At 42.4% G+C, this 17,301-nt stretch overlaps 1 protein-coding gene across 2 annotated transcripts in view; it reads left to right on the top strand.

Annotated features, from left to right (window-relative positions):
* Window positions 1-17,301, top strand: part of LOC126248761 (mucin-6-like) — a 292,688-nt gene that overhangs the window by 143,391 nt on the left and 131,996 nt on the right. For both annotated transcript variants that reach the window (XM_049950115.1, XM_049950114.1), the window contains exon 2: window positions 2,977-3,590. In XM_049950115.1, the coding sequence (XP_049806072.1) occupies window positions 2,977-3,590 (614 nt within the window). The remainder of the gene's footprint in view (window positions 1-2,976; window positions 3,591-17,301) is intronic.

Below are 17,301 nucleotides of genomic sequence, written 5' to 3'. Positions count from 1 at the left end.
GCAAGAAATGCGCGATTTTGCCCTTATGCTGTCAGTTGCATAGTTTCTGACTACCCTTTTATATTTCAATATGTTTATCAGGGAACACCCTAAGGCACTGACGCGTATCAACCACTTTAGAATTCACTGTGTTCGCAAAGACGAGAAACCCTAAACTGAACAAACAGCTGAATGAAAGAGGTTTCACGCGCCAGATCTGAAGCAGTTTCCTGTCCACACGCTATGATCCGTCTGTGCAGACATGTGCACAGACCTTTGCGCAGACAGATTCTTGCGTGTGGGCCGGTATTTTATCCTGCAAGGTATTCATGAGTACTTCTGTGAACCTTTGGAAGTAAGAGGGCGGGTCGTGAGTCATGCGTGGATAGCTCACTCGCTAAAAGCATTGTCCAAAAAGGCAAAGTCGTAGGATTGAGCCCCAATGTGGAACATAGTTTTGATCTGCCAGGAAGTTTCAAACTCCCAAATACTACCCCAAAGCTCTTTGATACGGGTGTCTATCCCTCCTACTTCGCAATGTCACCCAGTGCCCACCGTCCGCTGCATCAGATTCTGTCTATGGTATTATTTGACTTCGATATGGAAGCGCGTATGGTTACTGCGTGTGGCTACCCGTTTCTTAATGCAAGCTTTTGGAAACCGGAGCCGCTACTTATTCAAGTATATTCTTCGTTGTTTTTGCGAGATCCAATACGTCTCATCCCACTCATCATCATCAGTAGCAGCAGCAGCCATTTTTGTCGTTAAGCGATTTGGTCTCTCCAAATACTGAGTTCAGGTACGTCTGTAACTTCTCCCATGAATAACGTTCTATAGCGATATTCAGTATATTAACTCCAGCAGTCTTCCGCTGGTGTTTGTCCCACAGTTCTGGTGGTCGCCTTCGTGGTCTGTCTCTGTTTCTTGGACTCCATTCCAGCATCGCGTTTGTCCATCAGTCATCATTTCTTCTGGCAACATGGCTGGCCCACTGCCATTTCATAACAGCTGTTATCTCTAGGATGTCTCTGACGTCGGTAGTTGATCTGATGTCTTCAGCCATTTTTTGTCTTTTCTTGTAAGTACCAGCATAGACATTTCCATACCTAGTTGTACAGTTCTAAGTTTCCGGCTTGCATATTTATGAAGTGTACAGGTCTCATAGCCGTAAGTCAACAGGGGGAGGACACGACGATCAAAAACATTTTTCCGTTTTACTGCCATGTTTTACCTGAAGATAGTTGAATATCTTCCAAATGCTTGCCATACTAGATTGATACGTCAAAACACTTCAGACGCTATGTCTCCAGTCATATTAACTTCCTTTGGAAGTCAAATATGCTATTGATAGCTTTAAATAGGCCACTGTTTCTGGTTATGATGAGTCATCTGTTATTCTGAAGTTTGCTGGCAATTTTCAAAAATCTTTACATTGTCCATTGACCGTGCATCCATCCCAGCCCCTGGAGGAAAACATTGGTAATACTGTTCCACAAGAAAGGAAGCATTCTCAGTATAAAAACTATCGACCCATAAGCCTAACCTGCGTCTTTTGCCAAAATATTGTTAAATTTTTTCAGTCCCATCCTTGACACAGTTCAAGCAACTGAGCAGACTGGATTCCGTAACAGCGTTGGCACACTACACTTTTTTTTCCGGGAAGTATCAGCAGAGCAACCGAATACTGGCTGCCTCTATGTATAGCTATTCTAGAGTTTGAAAAGGCTTTTGATTAAGTAAGCCAAACTGCTATAGTGCAAGCCATGGCTGTGCAAGGAGTTGAGGTGGCCTTCATTAAAATCCTGCACCATATACACGAAACTTCTACAGCTTTTGTTGGTGTCAGGGCACCATCTCAGAACTTTCCACTTCACAGAGGAGTGAAACAAGGCGGTGTCATCTCTCCCAAGCTGTCCTCTGCCGTGCTGGAAATGGGAAATGTCAAAACTGAACTAGGAAAAAGAAGGAATTAGACTCAACAGTAAGAGACTTAACAACCTAAGATTTGCAGATGACATTGTGCTTTGGCAAATGATTTTGAAGATCTACAGACGCTGATATCGAATCTCGTCTCGGATTGTCTTTTCCAAAACCCCATTTCATTACTCACACCAAAGGATAATTTTTGGCTCTGCCACGAATCCAGCTCGGGTAAATCACGTGTAAGTCAGATACACCGACCACTCGGCTATGAAATCAGTCTAGTGAGGATGACGCATCGTAACTTTATTTGCGCTCTCGACGATACCCACACGCTTTGTCTTCTATGAATAGTATTTAATATTGTTTCTTAAATGAATACTGGAGCACTTATACAGCTATGCTTGGCTACCCTCATCCAGAAACAAACTTCAACAAAAACCTTAGTTAAGATAGTAATAGTACTGTTATCTACCGGTACCATTAAAAATGTGACTCCTCAGACATTCGTTATTATCAAGTTCCTAAGGGCTCCATTCCTCAGTCGGTAAAAACGGAAACCTTGTAGGATCACTTTATTGTCGATCTGTCTGTCGGTTTGTCAAGACCTATTTTTCTAAGGAACGGCTAGTTTATCGATGTTAATTTTTTGTCAAATACGAAGACCTACAGTTCCTTGGCGATGTAAAATGTTTAAGCTTTTAAGTCAATGCAATCAAAAGATACGGCAGTTTAGGACACATATTTTGATACTTGCAAACTCACTCATTAAAACCCTTAGATGAACCATCTATATACATAATTAAATTTGTACAGAATTCACAGAAAGCGAGTCTTACACAGATTTGTTCAGATTTTGTTCCTTTTCCTACGAGAGGCAGCACTCTAAAACTTGATGTATTGATACTTGTATATTTTCACTCAAAGCCGGTACAGAAAGACTAGACAGGCACGAATACACCTCCCCGTAACCCCTATTCATAATAACATATCCCACTGTCTAGATTCTTCTAGTGAAGTATTCATCTGTCTGCTTGCAGCAGTCTGATTGACGCATGTTGTTTTCTTTTGTTACAGGCCAGCTGACAGGGACAGCGAAAGCACCAACGAGGACAGAAGCGTCAGCTAGTGGGCCTGGTGATAACGTCCAGGTAACCATTTCACAACATGCATTCGGCACACAAACATCGATCGGAGGCGCCATCCATAAGACGGCGATGCAGTCTTCCGAGTTTCAAGGTCGACTCTACGAGGAGATAGCCAACGACGTAGAGAGTGGCCCAGATGGACACTCGATGACGACTCGTGCAGTGGGCGAGGTGCCCGACTCCTCCGGGACAGTCGTCCACACTGTCAAGGAGATAGATCTCGAAGGGCTCGACGTCCCATCCAATGATGTGGCCGTGAGTGCTGAGAGCAGCGACACGACCAGCCGGAACTACTACCAACACATCCAGCCGACGCGCACGCAAGAGTCGAGCGGAGAGGCGCACGCGGCGCTGAGCTCGACGGCTGAGCCGCAGCCGGGGGAAGCCCCGGGGGCTCCCAGGGGGAGGTCGCTGCCCCTGCTGGAGCCCCGCCAGGCTTCTGCAGCCGGCCCAGCGACTGCTAGCGGCGACCAGAGGAAGACCAACCCCGACATCCAGGACATCATTACCGGCATCGTCAAACTGCTCAACGGAAACGTCAAGGTAACACATTGGCTCACTTATTGTGCATATACAGTATAGCAGGAAGAGTACGCGTTAAATTTACAAGTGATGTGGAAGTGTACAGGGAGAAAAGTTTAATACACAGAACTGCCAACCTCGATAGCAACAATGATTCTAATCCGGTTGGGTATCAAGTCGAGCAGATCTTGGACGACAAATATGAGTACGTTGTTCCATGCATCGTAAACTCTGTACCAGAGTTCATTAATCGTACTTATTAGTGAGTATAGTCTGTCGGTTAACTGAAGAGCGAGCGAGCGAGTCCCCACTCTGCCTACCCAGCTACGTCACAAGGCGCTTCTACAGGCTGTTTCACAGCGTAGTACCGACCCAGCCGCGGCGCGCACTTTAAATCTGTGGCGGCGCCGTGTACAAATACGTCACGGCTGCGTTTATTTTTAGACAAATGCGTTAAGACAATAAGGAATACAAAAAACGACGGCGTCTTTCGAAACGCAAATAATATTAACATAAAAACGGATGTCAGGATTCTACTACAAACATAGGACCGAATGGCTGTTCATTTGAATGTATGTTCCTCTATTGCCATTCGTAAAACGAACCCCATATAATGCAATCAATATGTAGAATTTAAGGCTTGTTCCTACTTTGTGTTTCTACTAAAAGGTTTTTTTTGAAGGACTGCATTGAAACGTAGCGACGTGGCGCAGTGCCTAGTATAGTGGACTAGCATTCGGGAGGACGACGGTTCAATCCCGCGTCCGGCCATCCAGATTTAGGTTTTCCGTGATTTCCCTAAATCGCTCCAGGCAAATCCCGGGATGGTTCCTGTGAAGGCACGGCCGACTTCCTTCCCTGCCCTTCCCTAATCCGATGAGACCGATGACCTCGCTGTCTGGTCTCCTCCCCCAAACAACCCAACCCCAACCCAACTGCATTGAAACTTAACAATTCTTGCAACACTAAGAGTGTTTAAGAAGTAAGCAGAAATTTATAATTTTGTATGTTGTATTAGTCCATTTGGCACTACTTTTTTATCACTGTCTTCCTAAACATGTCTCAAAACTAAGTGTACAATGTTATGCGTTTGGGTATTTACTCTGTTGTCAGCTGTCAAAAAGATTACATGTGTTGTGGTAGCATCAACGAATTATTGTTTTGTATAAAAATAGACAAGAGAACCTGCATTGAATTTTGTTATAAGAATGGAATAAAGTGTATGAAATTTTTATAAATATTAAATATTGCTTTTGGTGACCCTGTTACGAGTAAACCAAGGGTATACAAGTGGTACAAAGATTTCAAAGCAGGCCTTAATGGACAGTGGTTTTACAAGCATGGATGAGATTAAAAATGCACAGTTAAGAGACCTATAAACTATCCCGAAGAAACAGTTCGTAAAGTGTTCCAGGAATTGGAAAAAGCACTGGCATAAGTGTGCAGTATGTGATGAGGAATATTTTGAAGAGGATAACATTGCTGTAGATTAACAAATAAAGTTCTTACCAAAAAACAAAAATTAACATGTGAACGCACCTCGTAGGTCAAGCTTTCTGCTTAGAAGTATAGAATCGGTGTACATGTTTCGAAGAAAATTTCGGAAGTATTTGGAATAGCTATTGGGCACATGTTTTAAGTAATTTGTCTTAGAATCAGGTGAATAGTGACCGAGATAGAGATTTAGTGTTCCATAAGCATCATAGGATTTACATGATTTTGAAACTGTCTAAGCCGGCCGGGGTGACCGAGCGGTTCTAGGCGCTACAGTCTGGAACCGCGCGACCGCTACGGTCGCAGGTTCGAATCCTGCCTCGGGCATGGACGTGTGTGATGTCCTTAGGTTAGTTAGGTTTAAGTAGTTCTAAGTTCTAGGGGACTGATGACCTCAGATGTTGAGTCCCATAGTGCTCAGAGCCATTTGAACCGTTTTTGAAACTGTCTATAACGATGGGTTTTCTCCAAAATTATTAGTTTTCCTTCGTGGCGATTCCAGTAAACCATGCGACTTATTTACACGTTCCTTCCTTATGCGTCCTATTGAGCGAGGGTGACGTAAGCATAAATTACCGCCTTTTGATTGGGACTGGTAATATTATTATAGTTCTTTTTGGGTCGCCTCTTTAATACATAATAACATTAGAGACGACTGAACGCTCGTTACTCCGCAAATACCTCCTCTCCTTCGTATTCTACACATTTTCTCGCAATGCTAGACCATTATCCATCACCTCCGGATATCGAAGCATATCAGTAAGTATACAAAGTTAACAGACTGACACTGGCAACTAAGATCCCACGAACAGAAACGACGTATATCACCGCACGCCGATCTACACCGCTAGACAGGTAACGGGCAACAGGCTTTTGGTGCCCCTGTATGCCGGTGGCAGCGTTCTTCCGGGAAAGGCCACTTCCCCCACCAAAAGCGTTGCTCGCTCTTCAGTTTGCAGACAGATTATAGAAGTGTGCCAGTCACTCTGAATCTTACGACGATATGCTTTCAGTGGATGAGAAGTATGGAGAACGTACTGGTCAGGACAACAGTCGAACACCCTCTCTGTATCAAGTTAGGTCAGGGTAGCATCTTCAAAAGGTGGTCTTGCATTATCTTGCTGAAAGATAACGTCACTGAGACCTCGAAGATAGGGTATTACCAATGACCTTGGTACATCAGAAATATAACGTCTGCTGTCCAAATTACCGACTGTGCAAATCAGTGGTGATAGTACTGTGTACCCAGTGGTACTCAGGACAGGTTTAAGGCTCCAGCGACACAACTCACCGCTTGGGATGCTTAGCTCTGAAGGGCGTTCAAGCGCAAGGTTTGTAAACAGTGTGTGATCAACTAGTAACGAAAACTGATATGGTTAGAAGTGTACAAGGGAAAAGGGGGGGGGGGGGAAGGGGCACCATATGGCAAGCCGTTTGTGTAAAAAATATTCTCGAACCGCCTCTGTTGGTACCCAACAGAATCATACCTGATGCTTCAACCGAATGACGAAGACGAATACAATATGGCAACGTTCGTTCTCCGCAAAGCCTCCCCATATGTTTACGTCAATCGCTATGCTGTATACTGAACTTTGGATTTGAAAAGATGATATGGATCTCTTCCTTCGTCCAATTTTCCCATTGCACAAAACAGTTTGTGTGTTTCTCTTTGCTGCCGCTTCGAGGGAAGCCACAACAATGATCGCAGACCAGAAAGTTGGAAAGTTGTGGTAAGCAAGATCTTATGGGACCAAAATGCTGAGGTCATCGGTCCCTAAGCTTACACACTACTTAACTTAACTCAAACGAACTTACGCTAAGGATAACACACACAGCCATGCCCGAGGGAGGACTCGAACCTCCTACGGAGGGGGCCGCGCGAACCGTGACAAGGCGCCTAGACCGCGCGGCAACCCCACGCGGCCAAGAAGAGCAGAAAGGCCGTGGTGCTACAGACATTATCGTTGTCCAGGTGGACAATTGTATTGCTGTAAAAAAAAAGTCCATTTCCTGACAAAAGCTACATATCGTGGCTGTGCAAACCTGCACAGGCGAGCAGTCTGTCCTCTCGGGCGCTAGTCGCATCAGACCACTGAGTTGTGGGATCTCGACAAATGCGGGCAGTAATATTATGCAATGATAACTGCAGTCTCGATATGTCACGATCCTATCGCTGTAGAATTCCGACACATACTGGTGGACGGTCCTCCATCTTATATGAGGCATAACTTTATCTTCTCACAAATAAACATTCAAATGCGATTTATGAATAAGAAACCCATTCCATAATCTTTCTTTATATACAGAATGTGAATAATTGAGGAAAATAATATCCAGGATTCAGAAAAATATGATTCTCCAGATTTAATATAACACTTCTTTATAATACTTGTATAGTCTTTGTTGGAGCCTGTGATAACAATCGCCACGTACTTTACAGCTAAATAATTAAACTGTAGGCAGGTAGAAAATATTTTATTATATTTTCCATTTTCTTACTGTCCAGAAGTTTTACTTGCACACCAATCAACTTTCGTGTGTTCTTATTGCCCCAGTAGACAAATTGGAGAACACTATTAAGTGCAACGCAGTAGCTGTTTTGTAAGGTACCTCGTAATTTACACCACATAGACATGATTGGCACAGAGTACAATGGAGCGTCTTACAAATACTCTTTGTTGGCATTTAAGACATTTAGAGAGTCTTCCAGAGGATAAAACACATAGTCCATTCTGTAGTTATGAATCGTAGCTTAGAAGTACTATCTTCTTTAGCCGAGGAAGATGTAAAAGTTTCTCGTAGACTCACATATGGGTACTTTGTAAAGTCTATAATATGATTACCAATAATTTTGATCACTTCTAAACTTGTGATATGACATTTAAATTTGTTCTTCTGCAATTGGACCTCATCTACATTAAACAAATCTTATCCTTACATTCAATAGTATTACTGTTTCCCCAGTAGTCTTCTTCCTGTAGACAGAGATCGTAGTTGGGTTTGAAGTTACATAGTCATACATCTCAACTTTGTTAAAAAAATCCCAGCAAAATCTTGTGTTAAATCCATATCCTTAAAGAAATTGTCGTCTGTACAAAGCCGTGGCAATAGTCCAGGCAGCTGAACCATTGCAACATTTATACCAACGTCAGCCAATCCCACTTTAGATGGTGGATTTTTATATGTCCTTGAAATGGTTTCCAGTGCTTCCATGCCATTTTTTCCCAATATGCCTCTTACTGCTAGATAATTGCTCCCATTTATACTGCTTTTTGTTAAGGGTATCTGTAAATCAGTATAACATTACTTAAGTGCTAACTGAAAGAGTCCTGACATGTGGGTGCAGGCAGCGTACTACAACTGTTACGTAAAGAAGGGTTTATGTGGTAATGGAATCAAACATTCTCCACCATATACTTCTCACTGCCGCCTCGAGTCGTGACTAGGTTATTGGAGTATGCAAGTTGCCACTTTCTGATATGTTTCAATTAGATTCTGAATTGTGTACTATTTCCGCATCGAAAAGCACTTGTTAACAGATGATACGAAACTGTGCATTACAGGCCTAAATGTCCAAGCAATAGTATTCTGTGGAGGATAAAATCTTGTTTTTTTAACTCTGTGGAAGATCGTCAACATCAACAAACGGCTGTAATCATAGGTGTCATATTGAGAGTTGACCTATCTAGATATTTTACTTCTCAATATAGAACACTGATGTGCGGTGCCTTATTGTAATATACACTGGCCAAAAAAATTAAAGTATCACTTTTTCGAAACCCGGTATTGTCTTCCACCTCCTACTGTTTGAAATTTGGTTCCAAGGAGCCTACAATCTTCCTCTGCAATGGCGCAAAAACGTGGCGCCCTGCGACGTCAGCCTTGGGCTACATCTACATCTACGTGATTACTGTGCAATTCACAATAAAGTGCCTGGCAGAGGGTTCAATGAACCACGTTCTGCTGTCTGTCTACCGTTCCACTCTCGAACGGCACGCGGGAAAAACGAGCACTTAAATTTTTCTGTGCGAGCCCTGATTTCTCTTATTTTATCGTGTTGATCATTTCTCCCTATGTAGGTGGGTGGCAACAGAATGTTTTCGCAATCGGAGGAGAAAACTGGTGATTGAAATTTCATGAGAAGATCCCGTCGCAACAAAAAACGCCTTTGTTTTAATGATTGCCACTCCAGTTCACGTATCAGGTCTGTGGCACTATCTCCCCTCTTTCGCGATAGTACAAAACGAGCTGCCCTTCTTTGTACTTTTTCGATGTCATCCGTCAGTCCCACCTGATGCGGATCCCACACCGCACAGCAGTACTCCAGAATAGGGCGGACAAGCGTAGTGTAAGCACTCTCTTTGGTAGACCTGTTGCACCTTCTAAGTGTTCTGCCAATGAATCGCAGTCGTTGGTTTGCTCTACCCACAATATTATCTATGTGATCATTCCAGTTTAGATTGTAATTGTAATCCTAAGTATTTAGTTGAATTTACAGCCTTCAGATTTGTGTGACTTATCGCGTAATCGAAATTTAGCTGATTTCTTTTAGTACTCATGTGAATAACTTCGCACTTTTCTTTATTCAGGGTCAATTGCCACTTTTTGCACCATACAGATATCTTATCTAAATCATTTTGCAAGTCGTTTTGATCATCTGATGACTTTACAAGACGGCAAATGACAGCATCATCTGCAAACAGTCTAAGACGGCTACTCAGATTGTCTCCTGTGTCGTTAATATAGATCAGGAACAATAGAGGGCCAGTAACGCTTTCCTGGGGAACGCCGGATATTACTTCTGTTTTACTCGATGACTTTCCGTCTATTACTACGAACTGTGCCCTTTCTTACAGGAAATCACGAATACAGTCGCACAACTGAGGCGATAATCCGTAGGCACGCAGTTTGATTAGAAGACGTTTGTGAGGAACGGTGTCGAAAGCCTTCTGGAAATCTAAAAATATGGAATCAATTTGACATCCCCTGTCGATAGCTCTTATTACTTCATGAGTATAAAGAGCTAGTTGTGTTTCACAAGAACGATATTTTCTGAATCCGTGCTGATTATATGTCAATAAATCGTTTTCTTCGAGGTACTTCATAATGTTCGAATACAGTATATGTTCTAAAACCCTACTTCAAATCGACGTTAGTGATATAGGCCTATAATTCAGCGTATTACTCCTACTTCCCTTTTAGAGTATTGGTGTGACTCGAGCAATTTTTCAGTCTTTAGGTACGTATCTTTCTGTGAGCGAGTGGTTGTATATAATTGCTAAGTATGGAGCTATTTTATCAGCATACTCTGAGAGGAACCTGACTGGTACACAATCTGGACCGGAGGCCTTGCCTTTGTTAAGTGATTTAAACTGCTTTGTTACACCGGGGATATCTACTTGAATGTTTCTCATTTTGGCAGTTGTTCTTGATTGAAATTCAGGAATATTTACTTCGTCTTCTTTGGTGAAGGAGTTTCGGAAAACCGTGTTTAATAACTCTGCTTTAGTGACACTGTCATCAGTGACTTCATCGTTGTTATCGCGCTGTGAAGGTACTGATTGTGTCTTGCCACTGGTGTGCTTTATGTACGACCAGAATCTCTTTGGGTTTTCTGCCAGATTTCGAGACAGAATTTCGTTGTAGAAATTATTAAAAGCATGTCGCATTGAAGTACGCTGCATATTTCGAACTTCTGTAAAACTTTACATATCTTGGGGATTTTGGGTTCTTTTAAATTTGGCATGCTTTTTTCGTTGCTTCTGCAACAACGATCTGACCAGTATTGTATACCATGGGGTATCAGTACCATCACTTATTAATTTATGTGGTATATCTCTCTCAATTGCTGTTGATACTATCTCTTTGAAAACATTCCACAACCGCGAAGCTTCAAACAGCAAGGTGTCGGCAGATGCGAAAAAAGACCACAGTTTAGAAGTTGATGTGACCTTTAAGGTAGGTTAATGATGTCACATTGGCACCAAACGTCACCTAAATTCTGCCCGAAGGACCCGTGGACGTGTCACACGACGGGAAGGAGGTCACACCTCCTTTTATCCACATTTGACCCCTTCTTAGGGCACCTCTGCGGTGGAGGCCAGAACCGCGACACCCAGCGTAGAAATCACGTGGTTCTCTTACGGCTGGCCGAGGCAACATTTCAGACTCACCACGGCTCACAATCTATGCGGAAAGGCCTCAGGGGATGGCATAAAGAGAGTCAATGAAACATCTTCTTCCTTTGGGGCGATAGTTCCCACACAATTCGCTGTCGAAAACGACAGTTTACAATTCTAATAGCAACAAGACGACGTTCTTGACAATGTTCGACACTGCTACCAACCCCTGGGCGTTTCAACCCTACTCTAAAGACAACGTGGGACTGCAACACCATTGAAAGTGATCTGAGATTCTGAAGTATATTGCGACAGCAATTTTAGCTCTGGTATAAGGTTGACACCACTAGGGACCGTTCAAAACTATTCACTGTATAGTGACTTGTGAGGTATGTGTTTAGGTGTAGATGTAGGCTGTTTTCAAAGAATCCTATTGTCTACTGGAGGGTTGCAACACCAGTAGGCTGTTGCGAAATGCACGAGGAACTGCAAGGCATAGACTATTCGTGCAGGGACTGGCTGTTGACCCTGACAGTAAATAAATGTGACTATTGCACATAAATAGGTGAAGAGGTCCATTACTGTTCGATTACCGTAATGGCAATAGTCCAGCAATAAACAGTAACAACCATATAATACCCAGAAGTTACGGTCTGGAGAATGCAATTTGTAGGAAAATCAGATGCCATGCTGAGGTTTGTTGGAAGAATCTTCAGGAAATGTAACCCATCCACAAAAGAAGTGGTTTTTTGAGTGTTTTTCATCACTCTAGGAACTTTTATCAGGTTAGATTAATAAAAGAGGTGGCGGAGATCCAACGAAGAGCGGCAAGTGTCCACACAGGATCGTTCTGGAAATGCTCAGTTAATTCCAGTGGTAGACACTAAAAGAGAGGCGATTTATTTTTCCCGTTATAATATCAGGTTTTATCATCAGCGACAGGCTCTGGACTCGAGACAGCTTTATGTCTAACGAGCTGGTGCTCTTACGTCGTGATAGGATTCCAAGAAAATCACCAAAAATACTACGCTGCTCTACATCGAAACCACACACTTTTCTCTTTGTGATACCTGTCTCCATTGCTAGTGATATGTTGGAGGTGAAGACATATTTCTATCTAAAGGATAGGTACTGTTACATCGTGGCTGGATTCCAAAAGAATTACCTAGAATATAACGCTATCCTACATCGGAACGGAACACTTTTCTCGTTATCATGGTTGTCTACATAGTGGATGTTGGGGTGGAAATGACTTTATATCTAATGGAATTGTACTCTCACATTGTGATGGAATTCGAAGAGAATCAATAGGAATATTACGCTACACTACATCGAAAAACAAAATACTTAAAATGCACGTAATACCAGTTATAAAGGCGAGATGAGAAACCAGCCAGGGAATTGTAAATGCAGATGTTAGAACGTAGCCAAAACAGTACTCTCAGGTCAACCTTTGTACCAAACAAATCGTCATTAAGTCCGCGCACACAGGAAGTGGGTTTGTTTACTATTTTCCTATTATCAGTAGCAATTTTCTTTTTTAAGTGAGGATGACATAGTGATGACAGGTGCAGTATACATCAAATTACATGCTGCATAGGTCAAAAATTATGTAAGCATATACTGCCAAATAAGCCTACACTATAATTTAGAAGCAATTCCTTAGGTGACAGAAACTGTATTATATTCCCTTTTGGAGCACGTCGTGTAGGATGCTGCGTTGAAATATGGAGGCAAAAAAATACGCCCCCTCTGGTCGGGGTTGCTGGGGTTGAAGTTTGTGAGATAAGACGGACTTGGCGCTGGCGTCGTCTGGGTGCCGCAAATGCGAGGCGGCCCGAGCACGTCAGGGGAGGAATGCACGGCTGGCTGCTTGCTCTGGGGCGGCGGACAGCTCGCTTCGTCTGGCAACCGCCTGCCATCTGTGTGCTCTGTAACAACGTATTTTGAAATATGGGAACGCTCCTTTAAACATTTTTAGGTTAAATTAAGCACCCCCACACCTCCACAGCGTAACTGACATGTAGCATTGGCGTAGGATGTTTGAAAAAGATGGCTATACATATACCCTTAAAAGGTGCGATTTGTTACCTTGTCCCAAAACGTTCCGAAATGTTTTAAATGAATACTGCACGCAACATACAACTGTTAAACAAGTTATCACACTTGGTACTTTTATATTACACTTAGTACAATGTTGGTGACACATTGAGTGACCAGCCAGTAGCGTGTTTTTAACGTATTACTGCTACACACATGTCCGTGAGAGTTCCAGAAAAATTCCTAAATGTTTTAAATAAATAGGCCATGCAATATGAAAGCTAAGTTACTTGGATCCGTTTTTGTAATTACGCTGTGCTAGGTCTACTATAACGTCGTAGCACATTTCACGGAGGCAGCCATTTTTGATAGTGAAGCAATGGTTCCGCCGTCTTGGGCGCCATCTTATATCATAAATTATACTAATTGGGTATTAAATATCAATGAGAAGGATAACAAATAATAGTGAGGAGGAATATGGTCTGGGCAAACATCTGGCAAACATAAATTATTCTAATTAATATAAGAAAGGTGATAAATTGTAGCAATAAGCACAAGGAAGACCTTCTTTGCAGGACGCCACAACCAGAAGTGGAAAAGCCTGCCATTTATACCTTACACTGTCGACAGGATTTTTTTTTTTTGGGGGGGGGGGGGGAGGAAGGGGTTGTTGTGTGAACGCGAGGGGTCATAAGACGTCCCGGACCTTCATGACGCAAATGTAGTCGGGATGGAAATCCAGGGGGGTGGCTTTGACCATCTGCTCCAACGACCATGTATCTTATTTGAAAGACGTTCTGTCATTGATGATGCATTCAAAATGTTACAATTGGCCACTCTTACATTTATTTTTTTTTACTGATTATTACTATTCATGAATATTTCTCACGTACCTGACCCATAATTGTTACATTCAGTGTTAAAAAAGCTCTAGCTTTAGGATATGTATTGTTTAAGAAGCAGTGTTTGCTACAGTATTATTGGGGAGATTAAAATTACGAAATTTAAAAAAAAATCGCATAAACCCGGTATTGAACTCTCGAATATTCTAGCGCAAAAGTATACCTACTGCCTTACTTGGGCAGCATACCTATTTATTGCATCAACGTATTTCTCGAACATTTGGTTGCAGTTTAGCCATTTTTCCATTAGTTGACATCCATTTTCTACCGAAAATATACACCGGACAAAATTTTGTTACAAACATTTTTGTACTGTTTGTACGCAAGGAATCGCGCTGTGGCGTCCGAGTGTGCGAATTTTGGTTCACTTCTAATGTGTATCACCTCTAGAAAATACAGCTAAAACATTCCCGAGACTAGAACGGAGCACCTTGTATTCTACCTAAGATGGTTGCTACGTCTGCTCTCAGACAGTTTTCATCCACGAAGCCGCCCTGTTAATCAGAATACCTGACCCGTCAGATAGAGCTAGACGCCGTCAATCAGCAGATGTCCGATTTCGATTCTCTATCGATTAACCATTGTCAATACGGATGTAGACTCCGTCGGCCTGTTTTAGAGCCTCACGTTTAGCAGGATGTCTCGGACAGTACAATAGGCACTACATAATTCCGTTATAAAGCTCGAGTTGCTGTCTACACAGCGTATATAGACTGAACTTTCTCAAATAAATGTTAAAATACATCTGACCCTCTTGACCGAAACTTCTAACAAACGTCTCTATCGTTCCCATCTCTATGAACCTCGGACCTCGTAGAGATGGGGGTGTCTTGCCTACGTTAACCATACGGATGGCTCTACAGGTGCAACAACAATGGCGAGGTATCTGTGGCGAGAAAGACAAACTTGTGTTTTCTGAAAAGGGTAGGAGCCTTTTTGTAGTTGCAGGGGCAACGGTCTTAATGAAAGACTGATCTGGCCTTGTAACATCAACCGAAACAGCCTTGCTGCTCTTGAAGTAGATGTATGAATATCAAGAACTTAGATTGCAAGCCAGTTCTAAGCAAAGAAGGGAAAGCTGAAAGATGGAAGGAATATATAGAGGAGCTACACAAGGGAAATCCCAACAGCCATGCCGCAGTGGTAACACCGGTTTCCGTCAGATTACCGAAGTTAAGCGCTGTCCGGCTTGGCTTGCATTTGAATGGATGACCGTCCAGGTCTGCCGAGCGCTGTTGACAAGCGGGGCAACTCGGCCCTTGTGAGGCCGATTGATAAGCTACTTGATTGAGAAGTAGCGGCTGTGGTCACGAAAACTGACAACGGCCGGCGAAGCTATGTGCTGTCCATATGCCCCCATGCATCAGCATCCAGTGACGCTGACGACGACACGGCAGGCGGCCGGTATGGTAGGGCCTTCCGACGCCTGTTCGGACGGACTTTAGTTTTATGCAATGGAAATGAAGGTAATATTATAGAAATGAAAGAGGAAATACATGTAGATGATATGGGGAATACGATACTGCGAGAAGAATTTGACAGAGCTCTGAGTGACGTATGTCGAAACAAGGTCCCTAGAGTAGATAACAGTCCTTCAGAACTACTGATATCCTTAGGAGAGCCAGCCAAGACGAAACATTCACCTGGTTCGCAAGATGAATGAGAGGCGAAATGCCCCCTGACTTCAAGAAGAGTATAATAGTTCTAATTCCAAAGACAGCAAGTGATGACAGGTGAGATTATTACCGAGTTATCAATTTAATAGGGCATGGGTGTAAAATAGTGTCATGAATTTTTTACAGAAGAATCAATAAATTAGTTGAAGGCGACCTCGAGGAAAATCTGTTTGAATTTCAGAGAAATGCTGCAACACGCAAGGTTTTACTGACTCTAGGTCTTTTCTTAGGAGGTAGTTTAAGGAAAGGTAAAGCTACGTTTACAGCATTTGTAAACTTGTAGGTCTAAATCTACGTCTACATGACTACTCTGCAATGTAAAGGTAACTGCCTGGCAGAGAGTTCATCGAACTACCTTCAAGCTATTTCTGTACCGCTGCACTCTCAAACAGCGTGCTGGAGAAACTAACACTTAAATCTTTCCATCTGAGCTCTGATTTCTCTTTATTATACTGATCATGTCTCCTTATGTATGTGTGTGCCAAGAATATATTTTCGCATTCACAGGACTTAGAGAAAGCTTTTGACAATGTTGATTGGAATACTTTCTTCGAAATTCTCAAGGCAACAGGCTAAAATATAGGGTCCGGAAGGTTTCTTGTACAGAAACCAGAGTGCAGTTGTAAGAGTCGAATGACATGAAAAGGAAGCAATGGTTAAGAAGTGAGTGAGAAAGGTTTGTAGCCTATCCCCGATATTATTCAATATGTGCATTGAGCAACCAGTAAAGGAAACCTACGAGAATTTCGACGTTTGCCGATAACCATGTAATTCTGTCAGAGATAGAAAATAACTTGGAAGTGCAGCTGAACTGAATGGATCGTGTCTTGAAAGGAGGATATAAGTTGAAATATTACAAAAGTAAAACAAGATAGGATTAAATCAGTCGATATGGAATTAGATTAGAAAATAAGAAAATAAAAGTAATAAATGAGTTTTGCTACTTGGGCATTCAAATAATTGAGGAGGGTCGAAGCAGAGAGGATACGAAACGTAGTTTGGCGATGCCAAGAAAAGTGTTTCTGTAGAAGAGAAATTTGCTAACATCGAATATAAATTTAAGAGTTAGAATGTCTTTTCTGAACGTATGCTACACAAACAGCAGGGCCCATGACACTTCCTAGGGGAACGTCAAATCTCACTTCTGTTTTACTCAAAGATTTTCCGTCGATTGCTATGCACTGTGAGATTTTCGACAGGAAATCACGAATCCAATCGCACAACTGAAGCGATACTCCATAGGTACGCAATCTGATTACCGGTCTCTCGTGAGTAACGCTATGAAAAGCCTTCTGGAAATCTAGAAATGTATAATCGATTTCAAACCAGCTATCAATAACACTTGTTACTTAGTGCGTATAATAGAACGACATTTTGTGAATCCATGCTGGCTATATGTCAATAGAACGTTCCCTTCGAGGTAAGTAATAAAGTTAGAACACAGTACATGTTTCAAAATCCTACTGCAAATCGACGTCATGATATGAGTCTGTAATTCATC

This window comes from Schistocerca nitens, chromosome 3 (genome assembly GCF_023898315.1).
Source record: "Schistocerca nitens isolate TAMUIC-IGC-003100 chromosome 3, iqSchNite1.1, whole genome shotgun sequence".
In the NCBI taxonomy this organism is placed as follows: Eukaryota; Metazoa; Arthropoda; class Insecta; order Orthoptera; family Acrididae; genus Schistocerca; species Schistocerca nitens.
Note: the sequence above shows the minus strand (reverse complement) of the source record. Positions and strands in the feature narration are given on the sequence as shown.